Here is a 13,827-nt window from a genome sequence, read left to right on the forward strand (position 1 = left end):
CAGTTAAGTAAAGCAGAACAGACTGTAAATACTGTTTTAGGAAAGATTATTTCTCACTGAGTATTTCTGTCTATATCCCCCCCCCCCCATAGTTAACCTTCTTATCACGTCTCTTACTCCATCTCTTTCTCTTCCTCTGCCAGGCTTTACTACTGTTGGCCTATCTTATCAGGAATGGATCTGAAAGAGTCGTCACTAGCGCCAGAGAACACATCTACGACCTGCGATCTTTAGAAAACTACAACTTGATTGGTGAGTCTCTAAATGAAAATGAGCTACTTCTTTTTCTTCTTTGCTTTTATGTCAAATTTGTGTGCAAATTAGACGCCATCAGACAGACCAATCGGTGTCTGAAATAGAGAGGCTTTATTCTCTGGGCAGCATGAACACAGTGTGATCATTAAGACTTTAATTTGTCCATTTTTCCATTTGATTGTGATGATTGATCCCCGTCACAAATATCTCTGCAAATTTCATAGAATATCTGGCTTTAAGTTTTCAAGACACCTTGCCATTGACCAGGGTTAGGGTGGCACTAGATGAAAGGTCAGGGGTAACCAAAATTACTCTCTAGAACAAATGTCATATCAGTCCTCCTGTTTTAGTTTTCCATGTCTGTGTGTCTGTCCAGATGAGAACGGTAAGGATCAGGGCATCAATGTGCGTCAGAAGGTGAAGGAGATGGTTGAGTTCATCCAGGACGACGACAGACTGAGAGAGGAGAGGAAGAAGGCCAAGAAGAACAAAGACAAATACATTGGAGTCTCCTGTGACAGTATGGGAGGAGAAGGAGTAGTAGTCGGAAGAGGAGGAGGAGGAGGAGGAGGAAGCCTTAAGAACTGTAAGTAATTCCCTAATATGTTTTGGAGGAAGGATATCATGTAAAGCAAGCGTGAGACTTTTTAAATTTAAAACTAAAAGTTAAACTTGAATTGCCTGCTTTTAAAATACTGGTTTATTGATTCCCCCATAGTCCATAAATAAATAAATAAAAAAGCCCAAAGAGAAACAGAACGGTTTCCTCACTTTGGACCATCTGTAATCAGAAAATAGTTTTTTTTAACTGATAAATGAAAATAATGTATCAAAACGGTTATGGGTTTATGCCAAATGATTTATTGTTTCAGCACTAAAGTAAAGCTCCCACTGATCCCGTAAAGTCACATTTCAGGTGACTGCTTTATCTTGTCCCACTACTTATCATCTTCTTAGCCAATCCTGAGTTAGTTGAAGTTACCAGATCAATACAGAAACTGTAACACAACATTACGTGTTTAATTCACGTCTTCCCATTTACTAAAACATTTTGAATTCGTGTTATTGTTTTATCAAGTCCTTTTATTGATAATAGGACATTTTGTCGATCAGCAGAAAGTTAATTGATTAATAATTTGAAATGTTTATTGATCAATATTGCAAACATTTTCCACTTCCAACTTTAACAATATGAGGATTTTCTATTGCATTTAATTGTAAATTGTATAGTTTTTGGTTTGGGACTGGTAATCTAACACGAGAACAAGACATTTTATAGACCAAACAGTTATTCAAAAACTACTAAAATAATCATTTGCAGCAGCTCTAATCTTATTGTTGCTTTTATTGTCTTATTATAGCTTGGCAATTGTCACACAACATAGTACATCTGAAATTAGGAGGTTAGTACGACTAGTATGAGAGAGTTCTTTGGTGGATGCCTGTGAAACTGCACAATTTTATTCTCTGTCCTTTTCTGTGTTCTTCCTTCCAGCTAACGAGCTGGATCGCAGTAAGTGGGATGAGGACTGGGATAAGAGCAAAGGAGCGTTCCCCTTTAGCGAGAAGCTCGGAGAGATCAGTGACAAGATAGGCAGCACCATAGACGACACAATCAACAAGTTCAGAAAGAAGGAGCGAGACGACTCACCCGACAGAATCAGGTAAACAAACACACTGACGATGTCCACATGCACACTTGTACATGTTACATTATATTTATACATGTTTCTGAAACATCTGAATACATGCTTGTTTTTAAATGGTCTCATGGTGTATACTAAAGTTAGTACAGGCTTCTTTAGTTGTGCACAGTGGTGTTATCGCCAATATCAAAATAATGCACCCACCTGTTGCACTTTAGATGGCTCTTGGCCTTCATGTCCTGTGTTTAAAGAGGATATATAATAACAACTCACTTTTTCAGTGCTTGTGAACTGTGAAGTAAGACAGCCCAGTCAGTGTTTTGTGGGCTGTCGCTGTCAGAAACATGAGGTTCAACCATCCACTTAGTTTTGGCTTCCCTTCCTATGTCACATGCAGGATTATTAGAATATACTGCCCCACATCTGTGTATCCCATGGCTTGAGAACTATCTTTGAAATGTACTCTCACAAGCCAATCAGAGCAGACCCAAAATACAAATATGAACCTGGAAATGAGCATGATATGTCACCCTTTAAAATCTGTAAACCATTGTGTTTTGGATTATTCATTACATAGCCAAACACACACAGACATTGCAAAGCAAAAAACAAAACAGTCGAAAGCAAAATCTCCTTCGTGTCTGGTTGCCACAGTGACAACGAGGAGGACCGAGCATCGAGAAACGGTAGGCAGGAAACCCTTGAGTTCAAAGATGAGGAGGAAACTGTCACAACAAAGAGCATCCAGATCACACAAGCAACAGAAACCACAACCACCACCACGCGGAAACGCAGCGGAGCAACAAGCAGCAAGACTCTGGACCTGGGAGCTGCGGCCCACTACACTGGAGACAAGAGCCCAGAGGAGAAGGTACCCACACAAACAAACACTCCCGATTTTCCAAACGTGAGACACATTTTTCGATAGAACATGTTTAATCACTGCGTCTTTTTTACTTCTGTCTTTAGTCATCTGTCAGGCAGTCTTCCGGCAGCGGCCTAGCTGACCTGCTAGTGATTGACCCTTTATCTAATCAGAGCACTGCAACAGGTAACTACACACTACACGCCTGATGGTGTGCGAGTTGTGCCACTCTTTGTTGGACAAGAGAGCTCTCAGTCCTTTTCCTCTTTGTATGAATACACGTGTCCTTCCATCCAGGAGGCAGTTCAGACCTCATTGGTGGCTTTGCTGACTTCTCCTCTCCTGCAGCTTCTGCCAGCCTTCCGACCTCCACTGGTAAACTTATTCTTGCCTCTCTCTGCTCTTCATGTTTGGAAAAATTATACATTTTTGCATCTTAGTTCAGGTCCAGTTCATGTTCATGCAGATTTTTTACAAACAAACAAACAAAGAGCTGTAAATCATGAAGTTATACAGACTGACAAGTAACTTATTGATTGGACCGTTTTGGCAATTGTCATCCTGCATCATCATTCTATCACCACTGTGGAAGATGTAATTCCGGTTTATGCAGCACTATGGGTATATTGATGTTCCCTGGTGTCACAAAGAGCTCACCAAGAAAGAACTGATTATAAGCATTATTAATATTGGACTGCAAATCGACCGCAAGTTTTAAATAATGACAAATTGGTAGAGGCAGGTCAAAAGTCTACAGGGAAATGTGTTTAAAATGCTATCCGTCATCTTTAACTTTGTTTAATGTACTTTTGGCAAATGAATTACACTACAAAAGTGTAGAGAGGTGGAGACAGTCTGTAACCATAACTGTACAAGAGCGTACAAAAAGAGCAGTTACAACAATTAATAGTGAAAAGACAACCAGATAGGTGTATTATTAAAATGATAATAAATATCACGGTTATTGTCCATACCGTTATATAGCGACAGGCGAGGTCACCCGTGACATAAAGCCATGATGGTACTTTTTAATGCATTCAGATTTTATATTGTGGATTTTTAGAAAATTATTTTAAAAGTTCAAGAGGAATCACAACTAAACATGTCATTACTCTCTTGTGACCAGCTGCTGCACCATCCAATGGAAATGGAGAATTTGGAGACTGGAGTACTTTCTCGGCCAATCAACCAGCTTCGTCTAACTCCGGTCCCTCACAGCCCGTCACTGATCTGTTTGGCAACGTCCAGTCAGCCGCAGCCCAAGGCTCCAACCCCACCGCCGGCCCACCTTCTGCCGAGCTCTTTGACCTGATGGGTGGAGTGAACCGTCAACTAACCAATCCTCATACAACACTGAGTGCCTCTCAGAGCATGACTTTCTCTCTGGGAGGTGCGACGCCAGGAGCATCTGTTGGAATGCCATCCATGCCTCTTTCTCGCTCTCAACAGGTATGTTGTAGATAATGAAAATGTTGTAGATAATGAATTCCACTGAAAGAATAACCCAGAAGCTTCCAATGTGTATTAAATGGTCCAAATAATAGTCTAAATAGTGCAAAAAAGTGTGAAAGGTGAAGACGCATACATTCAGCATTGCTGCGAAACTACCGGTAATCAAAATATATGTCGGTGTACCCTTAAACAATGCTTTTTACAATGCACAATATTGGATTTTCCAACTCATTTTGTCCACAAATATTTGTATATACCCTAATGTTAGTCTGTTCTTTAGTGATAATAACTTATTGTTATGTTTGCCCACTTGCAGATGCAGACATAAAATACAATGCTTTTTTAAATGTACACATTTACTGGGAAAGATAAGAAAACTACTTCAATTTAAGTTACATAAAGGTGGCATATTTATTTTTATTTACCTCCACACCACAGGCATATTTGTTTTTGCACCCACTTTGTTCAAGGGTTACATGAGCATACGCATCATCTTATCAGCCTGTCATATTACATTCAGAGCGACATACAGTGTTTTTATTAAAGTTAAGTACCTTGCTCAGAGACAAATGTTCATTTCTGGCCAATGTTTAATTTCAAAGCCCTTTATCTGCCGGTACCAGTTACGTGCGGATATCATTGTTCATCCCTAATAAAGTGTATTTATGGTTATTATGTTATTGCATTCAGTTTTTGATTTTGGCTTCTTGACGGTATGTTTTTTTCCCCTGTATATGTCAGAAAAAACTTTATTCTTCGTGTAAAATATTTGTACTTTTTATATTTGATATATTATATATAATATATATATTTATTTATTTTAATACTATTTTAGAGCTTGGGAGGCATGACATCTCAGCAGCCCATAGAACAACATAAGGTTGGTGTTGGGGGTCCAGGATCGTTAGGGTCGACCTGGTCAGACCCCTCCGTCAACATCAGCTTGGACTTCCTATCGGCAGGCCTCAACCCCACCAAGACACCGCCCACACTCAACAATATCATCCAGCAACAAGGTATCAAATTACATACTGTGAATCTTTCGCTTTTTACACAGCATGTACATGTAAAAAAGACATTTTTCAAAGTCTTAAAACGTTGATTTCAGTGTTTTAAATACATCTGTGCCTATGATGAGCAGTATGCATTGATGTTTATGTCAGTGTTTCTTTTATTTATAATTTTAGCTTCCTGCTCTGTACAGTACTTTGGTCAAATAAATGTGCTTTATAAATAAATGTGACTGGACTTGACATTGTTTAGATTAGACTGGTCAGTGTTACTATCTCATCAACCAAAGTGATGAAACAGAGATTAGGATTAATTTCTCCCTGCTCATATGCGTGTGTGCAGGAGTACCTCCCGTCAACCTGTTGGCCCAGAACTTCGGAGGACTGAACCTCAGCTCCCCGCCTCACGTGACACCCATTAGACCAACATCCAATCCCATGATGGCAGCCAATGCCATGACGATGGGCATGCCTGCTTCCTTGGCATCGAGTATGCCCCCTTCAATGGCCACAGGGACCATGGGGATGGGGGGAATTCCTGTAAACCAAGGCATGATGGGAATGAACATGAGCATGAATATGGGCATGGCCGCTCCAGTGATGATGGGTGGTATGGCGGGCATGGGAGGGCCAGGAGTCGCACACTCCATCACCCAAGCCATGGTTCCACCAAAACAGGATGCCTTCGCTAACTTTGGCAGTTTTGGGAAATGAAGGAGTGAAAATGTGTGTGAGTGTGTTTGTGTGTGTGTGTGTGTGTGAGTGTGCATGTCTGACATTATGAGACTGTGAACCACAGAAGGACTGCTGTACTTGAAGACAACATTGCATGTTTCTCTCTCTGCTTCTGCTGTCTTTGGCGTGCTGGCACCAGTGATCGGTCACCAGTCCGTTGACATGATCATGGAGGTAGGGCAAAGCGCCCACTGGTGCCCGTCACCCATTTGATGTGTGAAATGATGTCACACAGAGGACACCTGAAGAGCAGGGAAGGTGTTAATCCACAGCCTCTAGTCATTATTTTCCTGTGGGGAAAAGGTTCCTCATCTTAACCTGTTTTATATAAATGAACTACAGTATATCTCCCTTCACAAAAATCACTGCAACAAGTTTTTCTCTGTAACCGCACAGAGAATCCAATCAGTACGGTTAACCTAAATGAAAATGGCATTGCTGCCTTAATTCTGCATTGTAGCCTGTGATATGTTTATCATTTCAACCAAATTCAATTGCAAAATTTAAGCCTTTACCTTATTGCCAGAGGGTGACTCTATTACACTCTCTTGCTCCTTTTGCTTACAATATAACGGTTACAAAATCTGGAGTATACTGAATCCATACTCTGGTCCTCCAGCAGAGGGCAGAATGGGTGTATATGTTGAGATAACACTGTATGCTTATTCTTGCGCTGTATTAGGGTGGAAGAATAGCATATTACATCCATCTCCCCTCTTCTCTTTTTTATCAGGCTTGTAGCAGTTCACAATAACTCAATGTACAGTAGGACACCTTCGGTTTTATTGATGTTTTATTGATGAGTGAAGTCATGAACTGCTTAGAACAAAAGTCCCTAAAATGTTGGGATCTTTATATTACAATAATCGGTTACTGTTAAAAGTCATACTTTCAAAGGGTCAATCAGTATTTTATTTAGAGTACTATTTACTGATAGTTTCTATTGATTTCCCCCCCCCTGACGTTGTGTCACTGCAGACATGATGTTGTAGGACCTGTGACTTTATGTCAACATTGCTTTCTGACCCACATAGATCTTTCTGTTTATTAGGGCTGCACGATATGAGGAAAGTATCCGATATGTGATAACGTTGTTGAATATCGCGATAATAATAAAAGTAGCAATAAATAAACAGATGTGTCCTCAGTTCTGCCTTTCTGCTGCTTTCAGTATACTGCTAAAATACAACAAATTGCTTGCTCTTTTATTGAACAAATTGAAAAGGCATCAATAAAAGATTAGAAATGGCGATAATGAAAAACTAAATATTGTGCAGCCCTACAGTTTATTTTAAGTTTTCATACAGACTGTTTAGGGATAGCGGTACATAATAATGTTTTTTAAAGAGTATTTGCCAACTGGCTACGGTAAAAGAGGGTAAACGATGGTCATTTTCTACAACAATGAACCTCACAATCCTCTTCATTTCTTGCATGTTTAAGGCAGTGGCTCACCTCAGAATTTTTGGGTCAACCCAGCAATGTACCTTTAATTACAAACTATTTTTGCCAGCAAACATTTTTCAGCCTGCAGCTCACTTGGTGGTCTCTTAATGCAAGGGTTGCATATCTGCACCTCACAAACTGTACTAGGAAATAACCACCCTTACATCTGTCATGGATTAGATTTATTGGAGGAATTGTTTCATTAGCTGAGTTTATATAAATGATTTTTAAGGCTAGTTGAGAGCATTCTACAGAGTATTCGGGGTCTTGAGTGAAGTGTGTGTGTGAGAAAAGAATGAATGAGTGTGTGTGACTTTGTGTATGGGTACAGTTTTCTCTGTTTTGATGTGTAAGCACAGCTAAGCAGAGCCTCTTGTCATTTTCTGAGGCACTGCACTCCAAATGACCAAATCTTTATTTTGTTACTCTCAGAAGGATGATTCCATAGCTATTAGTTTAATATTTTATTCGTTAACTTTTCAGGTTATGTTCATATGAGAGAGCTACTAATAACATAATTTAGTTGACGGGAATCATGTTTTTGTTTCTTACAGCTCGTTTCATTTGATTGTACTCTATATTTTCTGTACTTCATTCGACATTAAATTAAATTATAACATTAAAGATTCAGTTTCCTCCATTTTTCTAAGTGTAGGCAACTTTTTGTATCAGTCATAAATATTAATTTGGACAACTTTTAACACATAATAAAAGGAAATGCATTATTTTACCACGAGACGCTGTGGAACGTTCCTTTGAATGCTTTTTAACGACCCAACCGTTCCCTGTTGCCTGGGCAACCGACGGTTTTGTAATTTATCACAATCCAGATGAAAGATATTAACCCCGAATAACTAATAAGTAACTGCTCTGATAATGGACATACACCCTAAAAAAGGACAACGAGAACCGAGTCAGTCAACCAGAAACATGGACCAGGACCCAGCAGAGACCACGGCAGCGACAACGGCCTCTCACATCTTTCAAACCGGAGACGCGGGTCAGATTCAACCGCTGGGCTGGACCGGAAATGGGTCCAAGACTAGTGAATACTACGCGGCCTCGGTTGGAGAGTGTTATGAAGTTGAAGAAGGAAAGCTGCCACCCGTATCAAGATGTGTTAACAGATTACCGCATTATCAAGATGTTTCCGCGGAGGTGAGGGGCAGAGGGAGGACTAATGAAACTGTCACTGCAGGTTCGAGTCAGGCAGCAGGAGGTTCCCAGGTCGGTCGAAATTCAAGTTTTCAGATCTTTTACTGTAAAAGTACTAATACTACATTGTAAAAAAGACTTATATTGTTATTTAAGTAACATAATGTGATTATTATCAGGAACATATACTTAAATACATTTAGAGTAGTCAATGCAGAAAAATGCCCCCTGTGACTTTATGTTGATTTATATTTGTTCTTTTTTTTAACTATATATTGCTGGGTAGTTTGAATTTCCCCTCAGTTTTATCTTAACCTCTAATAATACATCATAATTTATTTTTTGATTCTATTTTGTATTATGAATCTGCAAAGTAACTCAAATGAGTAAATACAGTACTCTGAACTGTAGTTGAGTAGACATATAAAGGGATGAATGAAAAGAAAATACTCAAGTAAAGTACCTCAAATCTTTACTAACTATACTTGAGTAAATGTACTTGGTTACTTTCCACCACTCTTCTCAGGTCAGTGCTGTGAAGCTGCAGCCATCTGGGGAACACATCGTCCTGCCGCAGGTCACAGAGAGGCTGGAGAAGCCACAGGCCAGTTCAGCTGTGGATCCTCTGAACCCAGATCCAGTCCACCTCTCCCTAACCTCACCCAGACTCGAAGATGATAGTCCAGTCATCAGTTTTACCATCCCGCCAACGGAGGAAGGTACAGTATACATATAGTGTGTGATTGTGCTGGGATGTGTATGGCTGCAGAGACATAGGAACATTTTGATAAAATCTTAGGAATGACAATATTAAAAAATGTTGGAAATCAAAATCAAGAGATACTAAGTGAACATTTTATTTTCTGTATAATTTATCAAATCTCAATTTGGAGAATCTAAGTCATATTTTGTCTTTCCTAGCATATGATATACTAAATTAGGACTATTATTATTATTATTATTATTATAGGTCAACTAAGTGAAAATTCAGACTCTTTGAAGGTAAAAATTCAAAACTCATTAAATTACAAAATAGAAAACAGTGCCATTGAGCCTTGATTCAGTTTATTTACATTACATTACAGGTAATTTAGCTGACGCTCTTATCCAGAGCGATTTACAGTGAACTAACTACAGGGACAGTCCCCCTGGAGCAACTCAGGGTTGAGTGCCTTGGTGGCAGCCCTGGTATTGAACTCACAACCATCTGTTGTTTTATTTGGAAGCCGTACCACTAGACACTAGAAAACAGACAGATAATCTGTGCCCCAAAATGTATTTAATAATTTAAACGTAAATAATAAAAAAAGATAATCAGCAGGAATTTAACAGACACATACTGGACAGTATTTAGGGGGGTTTATCCATATTGCTGTAAAACGTGTTTGTTGTCTTACAGATTACTAAGGTAAACGGTATCTAAATAGGCGATCAATAATGTACTAACACGTATCTTGTGTCTCATTCTGAATGTTTTCTACAACTGCAAGCGGAGGAATAAGTCCCCAAATGTCTCCTGCAGATATGAAGCAGTTGCAGTCTGGCCCAGACAAGAATGGACACATTAAACGGCCACCGAATGCCTTCATCGTTTGGTCTAGCATCCACCGATGGGCCCTGCGCAAATCCTGCCCTGGAGCCCACATGACAGACGTCAGTATTTTGCTGGGCTGTGAGTGGTCCAAGCTCAGCGACGAGCAGAAAAGGCCCTACTATGAAATGGCTCGCAAACTGCAATACGTGCACAGACAGCAATTCCCTGGTACGGACAATTACACAGCTGTTTAGAGGGTAAAGAACATTTACTGCAAGGTTACTGTCGAGTCTTGTGTGCAGATATACAATAGGATGTGTTTTCAGTTTGAATATGTTCTGGTATTGATGGTTAAACTTTGACTTCCAATTGGCTCTCTGCTTTGTTATATTATGCCAGATTATGAGTTTCACCCCCAGAGGAAGAAAGACACCGAGTGTTTGTCCTCGGAGCAGGGAGCAGGACAGGACCCAGGTGTTTCCTTCTCACAGGCCATGCCTCCAGCTCACTCCGAGTTGCATGGACCCCGTATGGACCCATATCCCTCCATGATGCTCTGCAGAGTGGGCTACTATCCTTACTCGCCTTTTTTCCACTGTCATCAAACGGGCCTCTACCCCAGGGTCCAGATACACCGTTCAAGGTTAGGCATCTTTAGAGAAAAATTTCTGATGGCGGACCATTGAAAGCTGGTTTATGTCCTTAATAATATACACCGTGAATATCTCTTAAATAATATTCTCATAGCATCATTATTATAAGATACTTTAAGTCTCTGTAAGCTTGCTTTTCTGTAATTTGACCACAAGTGTCCAGTAGTGGTGTACAATATGATCTGAAAGGATAATGTACAGCGAGCCGGCCATTATTGTGAAATTATTGATTATTAATTCCTGCTCACCGAGTCAAGGTTCATCTTGCTTAATACGGCTACTTACTAAATAATTCAATATTTTTACAGAAAATATTGATTTCAAAATATTTTTAGCGCTTTAAATCTGATTTTATTGCTTCTGCTATAACAAATGGTCCGCTCGGAAATCGAACTACATCCATAGGAGTGCTCTGTTATTCATAGCAGCGGTCTGCTATAAAGAAATAACAGAGCATAGAAGGCCTTAAGTGACCAATCAGAATTGAAAGAGAATGTTTGCTTGTGCATACATAATGCGGCATTGACTATAAATATCTTCATCATCTGTCATTTATTCTGTAATAAAATGTCCAAGATATATTACCTTATTATAGCCACTTAAGGCCCTGTCACACACATCCGTATGACAGAAACGTTTGCCGGCGAATACGAAAATTTGTCAGAGTCCAAATACGTCCAACTTTTCATCGGATCGGAAAAGTGAACATACAGATACGCATGTCTAACCTATTGATAGATGATCTGATGATCACTTCCTTATACAAAATGTATCAGACGAATTCCCAACGAATGCATAAGATATACAAAAATATCAGCAACACGCTGGTGTACGTTGATATAAGGTAAGGTACAAGTAGTATTCATTAAGAGCTCACTGTGTTACGCTGGGATGCGTTGTTGAACGCTGATGTTTTGAGCACGTTCAAAATTACCAGATGTACCCAACGTGTGCTTCATAAGATATGCAGACGTTGCACATAAGTTACGTGACGTTAGACATACGTGAATACCTACGTGAATACTTACCTACGTAAATACAGTACGTGAATACCTACGTGACTACGTTAGAGGTACGTTAGATATAGGCTACGTCGGCTGACGGTGAATCCTACAGACAATGTATTGATAACGAGTGGATAACCTATTCCTACCCGATGTTAAGATGATGCCTGACGACGGAGTAACTTATTAAACGTGTTTCTACAGTACAGCTAGCGTTCAGCATGTTAGCCGTTCTCCAGCATCAGCATGACGTGAACCAGATGGCACTTTTCCAGCTGCGTTGTCCAGACGCTCTGATACGTTTTGTAATAAGTAAGTGATACTCTATCAATGTTTGACATACAGTATAATAATTAGTTATGTATTCGTTATGTATACGTCAGCTACAACACCGCTGTGGGACGTATTTGGACTCTGACAAATCTTTAGCTAATATTCATATACGCCGGCATGTTTCTGTCATACGGAGCTGTGTGACAGGGCCGTATGTCTGACGTGTTCGACGTATCATCTGCGTCCTTTGAACGATCACAACTTACCCTTAATTTATATCAATCTATTGCCAATATTTCGTATGCGCCGACATACGTTTCTGTCATACGGATATGTGTGACAGGGCCTTAAGATTATTATGAGGCAACTTTCAACTGTTACAAGATACTTTTAAGAGGGTGTAAGGATTCATAGAATTCACGATTCAATGACCTTTGCTTTGACACCTTCCATTGGAGCATTATCTAATTGACTTCCTGTGTGCTTATATCATGGTTTTTCTACAGATACCCAAATGCCAGCAGCTCCACGGAAGAAGTGAGGAATTACCACAAAACTCACGAGACCGCATCAAAGAGCCTTAAGCAGCCTTATATTTTCACCAGCCAGCAGCTTTTGGCCAACAGCAAAGTGGAGAGTAAGTGTGGGGATGATGATGACGTTGATGTTGTTGTTGTAGGACAGATCTAGGAGATGTTCAGCACACAAGGCAACACTGGCACCAATATTTAGGCAGACAATCTTGTCCAAATATAGGATTTAGAATAAGCACATTCAAACTCGTTATAAGTTAGGAGCTAGATATTATCAAAAAAAAAAAAAAAAGAATGAATACAGGACATCCAACAACAATGCAGTAGTGTTTCCACTGTGGTAGACAATTACCAGTTGTGGAAGAAGTATTCAGATCCTTTACTTCAGTAAAAGTACTAATACCATATTGTGAAAATACTCCACTGCAAGTAAAAGTCCAGTATTCAAAACCTTACTTTTGTTTTGTTTTACGATAAAACAAACACAGACAAAAGACATTTGCTAAAACAAATAAGATAAGAAAACCTTATTGTCCATTACTTCACTTGAAATGGATGTATTGTTGGCATTCTGGCAACACAGTGTAAAAGAGACAGTAAGAATACATACAACACAGTAAGGGGCAGCTAAAGTGCATACAATTACATTTTCACCAGTGGCAGTGCTCTTGGACTGTGTGTGTGTGTGTGTGTGTGTGTGTGTGTGTGTGTGTGTGTGTGTGTGTGTGTGTGTGTGTGTGTGTGTGTGTGTGTGTGTGTGTGTGTGTGTGTGTGTGTGTGTGTGTGTGTGTGAGGGGGGTGGAGGCAGTTTTTTTAAATATGTCTCTGTTTAGGACGGCCACAGCAGAGAGCACAAACAACAGATGGCAGCCGAGGGAATGATGAGGGGGGGGGGGGGTCATTATAGACCTAGGTTGTCTTTTTGGTTGTTGCCATTGAGCAACCAAATATTTCCAAATTACAGTATGGCTCAATGTTTATTTCATATTGTTTGGAACATTCATAACCTTACTTAAGTAAAAGCAGCATGTACTTAAAGTATGAAAAGTAAGACTGCATGGTATATTTACAGACTGATCTTAAACCCTGAATGAGTTCAAAGCTATGGTGAAATCTATTGAGTCCAGGATGTCTGTGGGCATATGTTTTATCTGATGATTTAATGTTACTCAAATGTATATGCTTTTATGTTAATTGTTGAAACTATTGAAAAATAAAGGAGTCATTGTGCAGTAAGACAATCTCTGTCATTGTTTGACTGTGATA

General features: G+C 39.6%; 2 protein-coding genes across 4 annotated transcripts in view; both read left to right on the forward strand.

The window, feature by feature from the left end:
- LOC115018492 (clathrin interactor 1-like) overlaps nucleotides 1-8,033 on the forward strand; it is a 15,283-nt gene extending 7,250 nt beyond the window's left edge. For 2 of the 3 annotated variants that reach the window (XM_029447471.1, XM_029447470.1), the window contains exons 4-12: nucleotides 144-252; nucleotides 632-841; nucleotides 1,751-1,919; nucleotides 2,556-2,772; nucleotides 2,871-2,952; nucleotides 3,064-3,141; nucleotides 3,893-4,215; nucleotides 5,054-5,234; nucleotides 5,572-8,033. In XM_029447471.1, the coding sequence (XP_029303331.1) occupies nucleotides 144-252; nucleotides 632-841; nucleotides 1,751-1,919; nucleotides 2,556-2,772; nucleotides 2,871-2,952; nucleotides 3,064-3,141; nucleotides 3,893-4,215; nucleotides 5,054-5,234; nucleotides 5,572-5,942 (1,740 nt within the window). In that variant the 3' untranslated portion in view covers nucleotides 5,943-8,033. The remainder of the gene's footprint in view (nucleotides 1-143; nucleotides 253-631; nucleotides 842-1,750; nucleotides 1,920-2,555; nucleotides 2,773-2,870; nucleotides 2,953-3,063; nucleotides 3,142-3,892; nucleotides 4,216-5,053; nucleotides 5,235-5,571) is intronic. The other variant, XM_029447472.1, reaches the window with a different exon arrangement.
- Nucleotides 8,034-8,259: 226 nt separating this feature from the next.
- Nucleotides 8,260-13,284, forward strand: LOC115019179 (uncharacterized). Its single transcript, XM_029448608.1, has 5 exons — nucleotides 8,260-8,636; nucleotides 9,091-9,283; nucleotides 10,087-10,326; nucleotides 10,498-10,741; nucleotides 12,535-13,284. Exons 1-5 carry the CDS (start codon nucleotides 8,286-8,288, stop codon nucleotides 12,716-12,718), a joined length of 1,212 nt encoding a protein of 403 aa, XP_029304468.1. The 5' UTR covers nucleotides 8,260-8,285; the 3' UTR covers nucleotides 12,719-13,284.
- The last annotated feature ends 543 nt before the right edge of the window (nucleotides 13,285-13,827 follow it).

This window comes from Cottoperca gobio, chromosome 14 (genome assembly GCF_900634415.1).
Source record: "Cottoperca gobio chromosome 14, fCotGob3.1, whole genome shotgun sequence".
Taxonomy (NCBI): Eukaryota; Metazoa; Chordata; class Actinopteri; order Perciformes; family Bovichtidae; genus Cottoperca; species Cottoperca gobio.